This window comes from Ctenocephalides felis, unplaced genomic scaffold, assembly GCF_003426905.1.
Source record: "Ctenocephalides felis isolate EL2017-DRISC unplaced genomic scaffold, ASM342690v1 CF-g0.4_SCAFFOLD_00845, whole genome shotgun sequence".
NCBI lineage: Eukaryota > Metazoa > Arthropoda > Insecta > Siphonaptera > Pulicidae > Ctenocephalides > Ctenocephalides felis.
This window is the reverse complement of record NW_020536999.1, coordinates 83795398-83810320: the sequence shown is the minus strand read 5'-3', so window position 1 is coordinate 83810320 and position 14923 is coordinate 83795398. Positions and strand designations below refer to the sequence as shown.

At 29.9% G+C, this 14923-nt stretch overlaps 2 protein-coding genes and 1 pseudogene across 2 annotated transcripts; 1 reads left to right on the top strand and 2 right to left on the bottom strand.

Moving 5' to 3' along the window:
- The first annotated feature begins 4401 nt into the window (after positions 1–4401).
- Positions 4402–6159, top strand: LOC113391121 (zinc finger protein 883-like). Its single transcript, XM_026627086.1, has 2 exons — positions 4402–4440; positions 4535–6159. The coding sequence occupies exon 2, from the start codon at positions 4538–4540 to the stop codon at positions 6143–6145; it is 1608 nt and encodes a 535-aa protein (XP_026482871.1). The 5' UTR covers positions 4402–4440; positions 4535–4537; the 3' UTR covers positions 6146–6159.
- A 3120-nt stretch (positions 6160–9279) lies between these two features.
- On the bottom strand, positions 9280–10614 carry LOC113391120 (annotated as a pseudogene).
- Positions 10615–13160: 2546 nt separating this feature from the next.
- Positions 13161–14327, bottom strand: LOC113391119 (zinc finger protein 525-like). Its single transcript, XM_026627085.1, has 2 exons — positions 14211–14327; positions 13161–14111 (listed from the first exon to the last, which is right to left on the bottom strand). Exons 1-2 carry the CDS (start codon positions 14325–14327, stop codon positions 13161–13163), a joined length of 1068 nt encoding a protein of 355 aa, XP_026482870.1.
- Positions 14328–14923: the final 596 nt, after the last annotated feature.

Below are 14923 nucleotides of genomic sequence, written 5' to 3'. Positions count from 1 at the left end.
ATTTTTTTTGACGGTAGATACTATAGTCTACTAGATCATACTAAAATATTACGGCCCTACGACAACTGGTTTAGCTTTGAAAATTTGTCAAAGTTTGCAAAAATTGGTATCGTTTTTTTGGCATTTATCAAAATTAGGCCTTTCATCGACGTTTTCTCAAAACGTCTGCACCGATTTCAGAAATTTAAAAGCCAATTGATGTATTTCGATGAGGACTATCGTTTGTCAGTTTTGTGCAACGATCTGCCAAGCCGTTTTTTTGTAATTTGAGAAAAAGTGTTAAACCTTTCGTTCACATTTAAGCTCATCCTACCGAACCGATTTTAAAAAATCAAAAACTGTTCGAAAGATATTAGTTCGGAATGATACTGATTAGGTTTAGGTGAAAATCTACCGAGCCGTTTTCTTGTAATGAACTGTTGAAAAAAATTTAAGCCGATTTTCATGGAACCTTTTTTGGCGATATGGGTCATTCTTTTACAAACCGGACACTAATTAACCTTGACATTTTAGAATTGTCTGAAAATTTGTTTACAGATACTATTCATAAAATCATTTGACACGTATTTCAGGATTTTGCTGAAAAAAAATTTTTGACGTAAATATTTACGATTGAAATATGGATTTTTTGCTCAATTTCTATGAACATCATCTGCGGTAAATTAATTATCTCCGGATGTGCTGATCCGATCAGTATTATTTTTTTTTATTACACTCATATTGAAGTGAACTTTGTAATGATTAAACATTTTTTTTTTGTTTTTGAAATTTTCTTAACAATAACAACCCTTAAATATTTACAAAGGTTTTACTCGGCCTTTACCCGAATTGAATCGATCCAAAATAAAACATATAATTTCTTTTTTTCTCTGCAACAAAATTCTTTTTACAATTTGTTGGAGGTTTTGTTACATCGAAAGATATTAAATATTTTAAAGCGCGAGCCGCGCTTTTCACGTCGTGGACCTCAAAGACTTGTACTCATTTGTCACTTTCGAATGATGTTAAAAAATTTCTAACTTTACTTGTTTTGAGATATTGGCAGTGGATCTTTTTACCCACGAACTTTTAAGCTCCGCTCTCCCCTAATGTTTTTTTCGACTATATGTTCATTTTTCGCCAGAAGCAAAATTATAAAATATTTTTCAACCGAAAAACAATAAGATTGTCATTCGAAAGTGACAAATGAGTACAAGTCTTTGAGGTCCACGACGTGAAAAGCGCGGCTCGCGCTTGAAAATATTTAATATCTTTCGATTGTAACAAAACCTCCAACAAATTGTAAAAAGAATTTTGTTGCAGAGAAAAAAAGAAAATATATGTTTTTTTTTGGATCGATTCAATTCGGGTAAAGGCCGAGTAAAACTTTGTAAATATTTAAGGGTTGTTATTGTTAAGAAAATTTCAAAAACAAAAAAAAATGTTTAATCATTACAAAGTTCACTTCAATATGAGTGTAAAAAAAAAAATAATACTGATCGGATCAGCACATCCGGAGATAATTAATTTACCGCAGATGATGTTCATAGAAATTGAGCAAAAAATCCATATTTCAATCGTAAATGTTTACGTCAAAAATTTTTTTTCAGCAAAATCCTGAAATACGTGTCAAATGATTTTATGAATAGTATCTGTAAACAAATTTTCAGACAATTCTAAAATGTCAAGGTTAAAAAGTGTCCGGTTTGTAAAAAAATGACCCATATACGAGTACATCATGGTCTTATAGAACTTACTGAAATATTACGGCCTTACAACAAGTAGTTTAATTTTAAAAAATCATCAAAGTTTGAGAAAATGAGTAGTTTTTTTGACGTTAGCTAAAATTAAAATTAGACGATTTACTTTGTATAACAATATAGTACTTGGTCTTAATAAACATACTAAACCATTAAAATCCTACCGAAACTGGTTTAAATATAATAATTGTTGATTTTTGAAAATACTCCTAGTAAACGTGTTCGTTCGTTTTCAATTATGTGTAATAAATCCACTCATAAATCAATTTATTTTTTATTGATTAAGTCGATTATTTACACATATCGGGAAGTTCATGTAACTTGCTTAATTCAAGGCTAAATACCAAACGAACTAGTTTCTACTTTTTTTACTAGATCTCCGAAACCGCTAGGCCTGCCTTCATGAAAATTTGATCAGTTTTTGAATTATTCAAATCCTTAAAAACTGAGTTACCGTTTTTGGCACTTTTTGCCCCATATCTTCGGAACGGCTAGACCTGCTTTTGCCAAAAACTAATCAGCACCTTATCAATACGAATCGAATGTTTTTTGAATTATTCAAATCGCTTCATCCGTGTTCCCGAAATCGTCGATTGTATCCGAACACACACACATACACGCACATACACACACACGCGCATACATCCATTTTTTCTAAGGTATGCCAAAATGTTCAGAAGGTTTTGAAACGTAAAGATATATAAAAATTTTCATTTCGATTTTTTGCGTTTACTATAACTTGCCCTACGGGAAGTTCATTATGAAATATTTCGAAAATTTGATTTTTTTTTTTGAAAGTTTTCAATATTACGAAATTTCCGGTAAATTCATTTTTTTCACACCGTCTAAACAAGAAAAATATTTTTTGAATTAATCTAATCGGATGATCCGTTCTCTCAAAAACCGACAGACAATTTTTACACCCTTTGTGTTTCATTCCTCCGAAACGGCTAGACGTGCCTTTTGCAAAAACGCCTCGCGATCGAGTACAAACCAAATGTTTTCGCTCGTCTCCCTATCAATACGAATCAAACGTTTTTTGAATTACTGAAATCGGTTGATCCGCGTTCCAAAATTGACGCAAATTTGTATCCGCACACACACACACATACATTCATTTTTTAAGGTTTGCCAAAATTTTCAGAAGCGTCAAAGGTTAAAATATCTTTTTTTATACCGAAAATAATTTGGATTTTAATTTTAATTTTAGCTAAAATTCTAAAGCTTACTAATATACTTGAGATAAATAATTTTAACTTTGCAATTCTGTTTATATACTTCTTAGAAATATGAGATAAGATCCTTAATTCTAACACCGCTTGGTTAAGTTTTGTTTATTCACTTTTCATGTAAACTTATATAAACGTCATCGTCTTTTATAAGCTCTTATATTTCGTCTATAAAATAAAAATAATGAAAGTTACAGTATTTATAATAATCTATTTGATTTTTTTTAATATTTTTGAAATATCTCATTACGGTACGGGAAGTTCCAGTAATTTACCATATATCCCTAATTAACTTTCCGTAGGGCATGTTATAGTAAAGGGCCAAAAATCGAAAATGAAAATTTTTGCCTATCTTCACGTTTTAGATGTTTCTGAACATTTTGGCATACCTCAGAAAAATTCGATATGTGTGTGTGGAGACAATTTTTGACGACGATTTCGGGCGTACGATTTATCCGATTTGAATGGTTCAAAAAGCATTCGATTCCCATTGATGAGGTGACGTGCTGATTAGTTTTTGACGAAGACGGGTCAGCGTCTTCGGAGATATGGAGCAAAAAGTGCTAAAAATGACAGTTTTTATAAGAACGGATCAACCGATATGAATGATTTAAAAGAACATTTGATTTGTAATAATGCGGAGAAGTGTTGATAAGATTTTGGCAAAGGCAGGTCCAGCCGTTTCGGAGATATAGAGCTATATCAGCAAAAAATGGCAGTTTTTGAGAGAACTAAGCATCCGATTTGAATTATTTAAAAAAAAAACTGCTTGTGTTGACGAAACGAGTTTTTTTTATTACAATTTTTTAACTTCCCGAAAATCGAAAATTAAAATTTTTACATATCTTTACGTTGTGAACGTTTCTGAACATTTTGGCATACCTCAGAAAAAATGGATGTGTGTGTGTGCTTTATTTTCAAAAAAAAAAAATCCAAATATTTTTTTTTATAAAAACTTTTTTTTTGTATATTGAAAATAATTCAGATCTTAATTTTAATTCTGGGTAAAGTTCTAAAGCTCACTTATATACTTTAAATAAATAGTTTTAACTTTGTTCACCTTATAAAACTCTTATAAATATTAGACAGTGCTACAGTATTAATAATAATCTATTCGAAAACATTTAATATTCCTCGGACATTTCATTACGGTACGGAAAGTTCCAGCAATTTGCCTTAAGGCACGATGCCATACACCATAGATAAAAAAAGAGTATACACCACTAGCCATATACACCGCCACATAGTTTTAAAATGATTATAATTTGAACCAAATCCATCTTTTTTATTGAAATTATATAATCCATGACTTTAAATTTTGCCGCCGTCATATTTAAATTTGCAATTGAAATATTTTCAATGTTGTCCAACCTTTACCATTAAAATTTGAGGTTATAATTAAATAGAAATGTCAAAGTGTTTAATGAAATTGTGTTTTATATGCGAAAATAAAATAACAACAAAGTGTTAGCGTTAGTATTATTGTATTTAAACAAAACAAATTAATTATTAATAAAATATTTACTGTACATGAAAAACGTATATAGTAAATTTTAAACTTTCCAGTTTATGTGCAAGAACCATCCAAAGACGAAAATGTCTGAAGGAACAAACTCAAACCCAACAATTAAAATTGAACCAATCGAATATCCTCAAGATAAACAAGAATTTGATTGTTGTCTACGAGTCAAACAAAAATTAGATGATTATATAATATCAGAAGAATGTCCGGAAAACGAAGAAATGTCTCTACAGCGATTTTTAAAATCTGAGGTAAAAATTGAGGAAGATATAGAGCAGGAGGAGAATGAAAATGAAAATCAAGATGAAAAACCTTACATATGTAATGAAGAAATCCTTGGAAAACTTGAAACAACCCATGTCTTGAAACACAATGAAACATTCACGACAAAACAATCATTAAACCCAGATAAAATGACTCACACTGTAGACCGCCCTCATAAGTGCGAAATATGCAATAAAAGATTTTTAAAGCTATGTTATTTAAAAAGACATTTATCAGTGCATACTGTAAACACCACATGTGAGACATGTGGCAAAACATTTAGATCAAGATTCACATTAATGCAACATGCTAGAGTTCATACCGGAGAACGTCCTTACGGTTGTAGATTTTGCAATAAAGCATTTGCTACAACACAAGGATTAAACTACCATGAATTGACCCATTCTGGAGAACGTGATTATAATTGTGATATATGCAATAAAACATTTAAAACAAAACGAGCACTAATATCTCATGCAATTGTACATACTGAAGAACGTTCTTATACTTGTGGAATATGCAGTAAAGCATTCAAAAGAAAAAAATTATTAAAATATCATGAAATGCTGCATATCGGAGAATGTCCTTATAAGTGTGATGTATGCAATAAAGCATTTGTAACAAAACAACGATTGGACACACATAAAATAATTCACACTGGAGAACTGCCGTATAAATGTGAAATATGCAATAAGGGGTTTAATCAATTAATTAGTCTGAAAGGGCATTTACCTGTACACGCCAAAGAAAAACCTCATAAATGCACAGTATGCAATAAAACATTTTCAGTAAAGCATTCATTACACTTGCACGAAAAAAATCATAGTGAAGAACATTCTCTTAAATGTGAATTATGCAATAAAACTTTCAGATCAAAACTAGGATTAGAAAAACATAACATGATTCATACTGGAGAAAGTCCTTACAATTGCAAAATATGTAATAAACCATGCGGTACAGCACAAGCATTAAACGAACATGAAATAATCCATAGTGGAGAACGTACTTATAATTGTGAGACATGCAGTAAAACATTTAGAACAAAACAAGCATTAAGACGACACCGACTGATGCATTTTGCAGAACTTTCTTATAATTGCGAAATATGCAATAAAGTATTCAAAAGAAAACGATCATTAAAATCTCATATAATGACACATAATAAAGACCTTCCCTATAAGTGTGATATATGCAATAAAACATTTAGAATAATGCGAGATTTGATTCAGCATGAAGTAATTCACACTGAAGAAAGTCATTATAGTTGTGAGATATGCAATGAAACATTCGTAACAAAACTAGCGTTAGACCAGCATAAAAAGTTTTATCCTGAGGAACGCCTTATGAATGTGAAATATGCAATAAAAACTTTACACAACTATAGCTCATGAGAATACATTTATTCGCGCACAAAGAAGAGCTCCTTATAAATGTGGAATATGCAATGAAGGATTTATTGAATCAAATGATTTAAAAAGACATTCATTATAGTGCAGTAAACAGAGCGTTTAGGGTCTGAATTTTTTTACTGTGCTCCGAATTGAATGAAATTTTGGAATTAGGTTCATGTTACCCTCAAGTTCAAAAGTGAAAACAATTCGTGTTGCGCCATCACCCCCCGGGGGGATGACACCACTTCTCAATTGTGAAATTACATTTTTTCAAAATAACGTCGGAAATCGATAGAACTAATTATAAGAAAAAAATGTTTTTATAGTTTTTCAAAAAACTAATACTTTTCAAGTTACTGGCCACTAAAGATTCATATATTTTTGGCGTTTTTCTTCGTTTTTTTCCAAATATCTCCTAAAATATACATTCTAACGAAAATCATGTAATGAACAAAAAAAATGTCAATAAAAACCTTAATAAATTGTTATTACATAAAGTATTCTAGGAAAATATTAAGCAATATTTGAAAGAGCAAAGTCGTTTTTTATTTCGTTCAAGATTTAATTGTTGTATTTAAAGCCATCTCGTGTCGAGGTTTTACATTTTATGCATTTCGGAGAAATTGGGTTTTTGTAATGCTCAACATAAGCTTTAAAATGAGTGCTGTTACAAGTTTTTTACGTGTAAAATGAGTAAGAAGCATGTACGGTGTTTTTTTCTTTTAAATCATATGGTTTAATGAGCGCGCCATTTCCACCAGAATTAAAGTAATTCACATTCCATCTAGAATTCACTTCATTATAGGCATCTTGATGGATTCTAGCAGATTCACTGCTTTGGTACAAGAGGTTATACCCTTTTTTCCTCTCCGTTTACTGCACTATCAATGAGAATTGGCCAGGTAAATTTTTCACAAATACTATTATTAGCTAAGTTAAATTATTAATTTTTATCAATTTAATTTACTTTATATATATTATATATGATCCTTTATTTTAAGGACAATTATGTGTGCTTCTCAGTGTGAAATTTGCATATGTAACATTTAATTCTATATTATCAACTTTCCATAGGGTAAGTTATAGTAATTGCAAAAAAAATCGAAAATGGAAAGGGTATGGGCGTGTTTCCATACAGAATCGGTCCCACCGTCGTATTTAAACGATTTTATTTACAATTTATAAACCCCTACTCCATCCTTTTTTTTTATTAACTTCCCCTAAGATAAGTTATAGTAATGGGACAACAATCGAAATTGAAAATTTTTGCATATTTTTACGTTTCAGAGGTTTTTGGACATTTTGGTATACATCAGAGAAAATTGATGTGTGTGCATTTTTGTGTCCTCAATTTTTCGTCAACGTTTACGGGCGCACGGATCAACCGATTTGAGTGTTTCAAAAAACATTCGATTCCTATTGACAGGGAGATGTGCAGGTCCAGCCATTTCGTAGATACTCAAAAAACTTTATGCTTGTTTTAACAAAAAAAATTGCTTTTGGAAAAATTTTTTTGTTTCAATTTTTTTAAATGTTATTTTTTTGTATATCAAAAATACTAAAGATTTTAATTTTAAGTCTGGCTAAAGTTCTAAAGCTTACTTATATACTAATAAATAAATGATTTTATCTTTGCAATTCACATTGCATAATTCTTATAAATATTAAACAATATTACAGTATTTATAATGATTTTTTTTAAAACATTTAACCCTTTCGACGGCAAAATTCATATAAATCTCGGCAAAATTCGCGAGTGGAATGTGTTAATATTCCTCGAACATTTCGTTACTGCACGGGAAGTTCCAGCAATTTGTCTAAATGCACGATGCCATACACCACTAGTTGTCCTTTGTTTGGCATTTAAATTTTGATTTTTGTATCTTATATTGATAATTATTTATTTTAGTATTAAATAATTGTGAAATTCTTTTAGCTGAATGATGAGACACATCTGTCACAATTATTAACTTTTCGCAAAAGAAGTTGGTTTTCGCGAAAAAATATGATTTGCTAATTTTATGTATTCTCGACGTTTTAAGTCATTCTAAATCGAATGAGACCAAATCTGGAAAAAGTATATGAGCCGATTTTTGACTTGACCTTGGCTCAAAAACGTCTGGACCGATTTCAAAATTTCCGACTAGAGTCGGGCTGTTTTGTGCTATGATCGGCCAAGTCGTTTCTTTGTAGTTACTAGAAAAGTATAAAATTATTCGTCCACGTTTTAGCCCACAATGTTAAACCGATTTTGAAAGTTCAAAAACTGTTAGGAAGATATTGGTTGGGCATCGCGTTGATTAGTTTTTGGTGAAGATCGGTCGGGCCGTTTCTTTGTGAAACGATTTTTCGGCTAAAACAAAACTTCTCTTTCGGAAGTTAAAAATGATATATTTTATTTATAAATAAATATTTTATCATGTAATATTATTAACTTCCCGCAGGGTCAGTTATAGTAATTGCAAAAAAATCAAAAATGAAAAACCGTTTCAGAGGTATTGGAGAAAATTTGTACACACATACATACATATTCATTCATTTCTTTTAAGATATACTAAAATGTTAAGAAACCTTTGAAACGTTAAGATAAGATATAAATAAAAATTATAATTTTCGTTTTTTGGATGATTACTATAACCTACTCTATGCGTAGTTAATAAGTGACCAATAATAATAACAAATATTATTTATAACAAGTTTTCATTTTTATGTTATTCATATACATATGTACATAATTAAATAAAAAACGATTTGATTTATATAATAACACTCTATATTCATTTAATAACTTCTGCCAGTATACAATATTTGGTGAGCAATGAAGTAAAGTTTTATTAACAATATATACCAAAGTGTTCTAAACTAATGAGAACGTCTGCTATTTATAATTACAATGTCTTACTGTGTTTAAAATTATGAAAATTTAATCCTCTATTATAAATTCATTTGCCAAACTATTTTATCGGTATACTTTTATCAGCTCTCATGATTGTTTTGTTTTGAATGGCATTTTAATCCATGTTTAGATTTTAATGTTTTATTACATATTTGACGTTTATAAGGATGTTCTACAGTATGAACAATTTTATGTTGGTTTAATGATTGCGAAGCTGCGAATGTTTGCATGTGGCTCTTCAATGATTCCTTTCTCTCGTGTGGATAAATTCATGCCGTTTTAAATTTTGTTTTAAACTGAATGCTTTATTGCATATCCTGCATTTATGTGGTCGTTCTCCTGTATGAATCATTAGATGTTGGTTTAATATTACTTTTCTTGTGAATGATTTATTGCATAATGAACACTTATGAGGACGCTCAGCAGTGTGGATCATTTCATGCTGACTTAAATTTTGTTTGGTTGCAAATGTTTTTTTACATACTGCACATTCATGATTACTTTCTTTAGTATGGACAAAATAATGTTGTTTCAAATTGCTTTGTGTTATAAATGCTTTACTGCATATTAAGCATTTATGTGGTCGTTCTTCAGTATGAATAATTAAATGTCGGTTTAATTTTTTTTTTGCTATGAATGCTTTATTACATATTTTGCATTTGTAAGGACGTTCTCCTGTATGAATCCTTTTATGTTGAATTAATTCATGGTTTGTTATAAATGCTTTATTACATATTTCGCATTTGTAATGACGTTCTTCCGTATGAATCTTTTTATGTTGACTTAAATTACTATTTGTTGTAAATGCTTTGTTACATTTTTCACATTTGTAGGGACGTTCTCCCACATGAAATTTTTTATGTTGACTTAAATAATCATTTGTTCTAAATGCTTTATTACATGTTTCACATTTGTAAGGACGTTCTCCCGTATGAATCATTTTATGTCGACGTAAGGTGCTAATTGTTGAAAAATGTTTATTGCAAATTTTACATTTCAAGGGTTGTTTCAAGTTTAGGGTAGTTTTACGTTTTCCTAAAACTTTATTAAATGATTTATTGCATTCATTTATATTATCCACTAAATCACTTAACTCACCGACATTGTGAATATTTTTGTTCTTACTAGTGTCTGCAAGGTGCTCATCAATCGGTTCATGCTTAACTTCTTCGTCAAATGTTACTTCAGATTTTAAAAATCGCTGTAGGCATATTTCTTCATTTCCCGTGTAAGAATTCTCATCGAAACGAGCTTGATCTTGATCATCAATTGTTTCTTTCTTGATTTCTTCATCTATAGTGTCATCAGAATTTAAAAATCGCTGTTGATTTATTTCTTCGTTTTCCATGTAAGATTCCTCGCCGAAACTTGTTTCATCTTGATCATCAATTGTTTCTTGTTTTATTTTTTCGTTTATTTTCATCTCAAATTCTAAAAATTGCTGTAAATATATTACCTCATTTTCTAAAAATGTTTCTGGAGTAATATCGTTATCATCAAGTTCTTGTTTAACTGGAGGATATTCGTTTGGTTCAATTTTAATTGTTGGGTTTGAAATTGTTTCTTCGGACATTTTTGACGCTAGTTATATATATATATATATATATATATATATATATATATATATTTTATTTTTATCTATTAATTCGTTATGACTTTGACATTTCGATTTGAGCCTTACTTCGCATAAGATTGAGATCAGGTGTGACAACACTCAAATGTTTCATTTATCATGGTTGTCATGGTATCATGCATAGATAAGTAAACATAAATAGATCGCTATCTCAGGCCATTTGACATTACCTTCATTTTAATATTTTTAGCGATCTGAAGGAGGCAGCACTTGTTCAGTATATAAATCAACCGCTGGTATTATTCCTAGATATGGTTCGCATACGTAATTCAAAATAAGAAAACTTAAATAATTTCTTATATTGAAAATGAGAAAAAAAAACATACGAAGTACAAAATATATTTTCTAATATATCACAAACATTTTTACATAACAATTAAAATGTAATAATCAATATATACATAATAATAAGTATTATAATTTTACAATTATAAGTAACTAAAACTAGCTGTAAGTGGAATTCTGTTTTGAGCCAATTAAGGCATCGTGCCTTAAGGGAAATTGCTGGAACTTCTGTACCGCAACGAAATGTTCAAGGACTACTGAATGTTTTCAAATAGATTATTATAAATATTGTAACATTGTCTAATATTTAGATTTATACAAACTAAGTTAAAATTATTTGTTTAAAGTATATTAGAAATTTAGTCAGAATTAAAAATAAAATCTGAATTATTTTTGATATACAAAAAAACTAAAAAAAAAATTACATTTTTTTCCAAAATCAATTATTTTGTTAAAACAAGATGAAAGTTCTTTGAATCATTTAAATTGGACCCTTAGTTTTCTCAAAAACTGCCATTTTTTGCACATTTAGCTCTGTATCTTCGAAATGGCTGGGTCTGCCATCGCCAAAAACTAACAATCACTTCTCCCAATCATTACTAATTGAATGTTTTTTAGATCATTCAAATCGGATGCTCCGTTCTCTCAAAAACTTGATTTCTATTTTCTGCACTCTTTGCTTTTTATCTCCGTAACTGCTGGACCTGGCTTTGCCAAAAACTAATCAGTACATCTCCCTATCAACAGGAATCGAATGTTTTTTGAACCATTCAAATCGGTTGATCCGTGCGCCCGAAAACGTGGGCGAAAAATTGTATCATACATACATACACACACACATCCATTTTTTCTGAGGTATGCCAAAATGTTCAGAAACCTTCAAAACGTCGAGAAATGCAAAAAATTTTCTATTTCGATTTTCGGCCCATTACAATAACTTACCATACGGTAAGGACCAGATACTAAGCAAAGAGTGCAGGAAATAGAAATCGAGTTTTTGAGAGAACGGAGTATTCGATATGAATGATCCAAATAACATTCGATATGTAATATGATTGGGAGAAGTGGCGTTTAGTTTTTGGCAAAGGCAGCTCCAGCCATTTCGTAGATACAGAGCTAAATGTACAAAAATGGCAGTAACTAAGCATCAACTGATTTGAATGACTCAAAAAACTTTCTGCTTGTTTTAACAAAAAAAAATGCTTTTGGAAGTGGTAGTTACTAGAAAAGTATATGTTGTTCTTTCACGTTTTAGCCCACAATGTTAAACCGATTTTGAAAATTCAAAAACTGCTAGGAAGATATTGGTTGGCCATCGCGTTGATTAGTTTTTCCTGAAGATCGGTCGGGCCGTTTCTTTGTGGTGAATATTAAAGTTAAAAATGATTTTTCGGCTAAAACAAAACTTCTCTTTCGGAAAGTTAAAAATAATATATTTTATTTATAAATAAATATTTTACCATACAATATTATTAACTTCCCGCAGGGTCAGTTATAGTAATTGCAAAAAAATCAAAAATAAAAAACCGTTTCAGAGGTATCGGAGAAAATTTGTACACACATACAAACATATACATCCACTTATTTTAAGGTATACTAAAATGTTAAGAAACCTTTGAAACGTAAAGATATGATATAAATCAAAATTTTGATTTTCGTTTTTTGGACGATTACTATAACCTAGTCTATGCGTAGTTAATAAGTGACCAATAATAACAAATATTATTTATAACAAGTTTTAATTTTTATGTTATTCATATACATATATACATAATTAAATAAAAACAATTTGATTTAAATAATGACATTGTATATTCTTGTAACAACTTCTGACAGTAAACAATATTTGGTGAATAATATATCGTTAAATATTATATTTTATTAGTCAACACAAATATTTACAAAGATATTTTATAAACAATATTTACCAAAGTGTTCTACACTAATGAGAACGTCTGCTATTTATAATTATAATGTCTTACTGTGTTTAAAATTATGAAAATTTAATCCTCTATTATAAATTCATCTGCCAAACTATTTTATCGGCATACTTTTATCAGCTCTCATGATTGTTTTGTTTTGAATGGCATTTTAATCCATGTTTAGATTTTAATGTCTTACTACATATTTGACAGTATGAACAGTTTTATGTTGGTTTAATTGGTTGGTGTAGTTGCGAATGTTTCATTGCATGTGGCTCATTAATGATTGCTTTCTCTCGTGTGGATAAATTCATGTTGTTTTAAATGTTGTTTTAATTTGAATGCTTTATTGCATATCTTGCATTTATGTGGTCGTTCTCCAGTATGAATCATTAGATGTCGGTTTAATATTTCTTTAATTGTGAATGATTTATTGCATAATGCACACTTATGAGGAAGCTCACCAGTGTGGATCATTTCATGGTGATTTAAATTTTGTTTATTTGCGAATGTTTTTTTACATACTGCACATTTATGTTTACTTTCTTTAGTATGGACAAAATAATGTTGTTTCAATTTGCTGTGTGTTGTAAATGCTTTACTGCATATTAAGCATTTATGTGGTCGTTCTCCAGTATGAATCATTAAATGTCGGTTTAATGTTTCTTTTGCTATGAATGCTTTATTACATATTTTGCATTTGTAAGGACGTTCTCCTGTATGATTCCTTTTATGTTGAATTAATTCATGATTTGTTATAAATGCTTTATTACAGGTTTCACATTTGTAAGGACGTTCTCCTGTATGAATCATTTTATGTCGACGTAAGGTGCTAATTGTTGAAAAATGTTTATTGCAAATTTTACATTTCAAGGGTTGTTTCACATTTAGGGTAGTTTTACGTTTTCCTAAAACTTTTTTAAATGATTTATTGCATTCATTTATATTATCCACTAAATCACTTGACTTACCGACATTATCAATATTTTTGTTTTTACTGGTGTCTGCAACATGCTCATCAATCGGTTCATGCTTAACTTCTTCATCAATTGTTACTCCAGATTTTAAAAATCGCTGTAGACATATTTCTTCATTTCCCGTGTAAGAATTCTCATCGAAACGAGCTTCATCTTGATCATCAATTGTTTCTTTCTTGATTTCTTTATCTATAGTGTCATCAGAGTTTAAAAATCGCTGTTGATTTATTTCTTCGTTTTCTGTGTATGATCCCTCGCCAAAACTTGTTTCATCTTGATCATCAACTATTTCTTGTTTTATTTTTTGATTTATTTTTATCTCAAATTCTGAAAATTGCTGTAAATATTTTACCTCGTTTTCTAAATATGTTTCTGGAGTGATGTCATAATCATCAAGTTCTTGTTTAACTGGAGAATATTCCTTTGGTTCAGTTTTAATTATTGGGTTTGAAATTGTTTCTTCGAACATTTTCGGCGCTAGTCGTTTGTTTATAAACAAACAAACAGTAATTTATAAAAAGTTAAGAAAGCTTTCAATTTATATGCTTTGCATCAATGATAAATATGTTTTAATATACATATATCTATTAATTCGTTTTGACTTTGACATTTGATTTCGTTGATGATTTGAGTCTCACTTCGCATAAGATAGAGATCAGGTGTGACAACACTCGGTACTTTTCATTTATCATGGATGTCATGGTATCATGGATAGTCGCTATGGCTATTATAATTGAACAAGCATTTCAAAATGGGCACCATTCAAAAACTACAGCGTTTAATTTATTAGAACTTTTTACATACAAACTGCAAACCATGTGTTTACTTATCTATGCTGCAAACAAAAATTTTTGCAGTACCCCAAAGATTGTCAAGTGCGGGTTGAAACAGTCACCAGTTTCCCGCAAAGATATTTTTTATAATAATTGCAGCAATAACTAGTGGTGTATGGCATCGTGTCTTAAGGCAAATTGCTGGAACTTCCCGTACCGTAATGAATTATTCGAGAAATTTTAAACGTTTTCAAATTTATTATTACAAATACTGTAACTCCCATTATTTTTG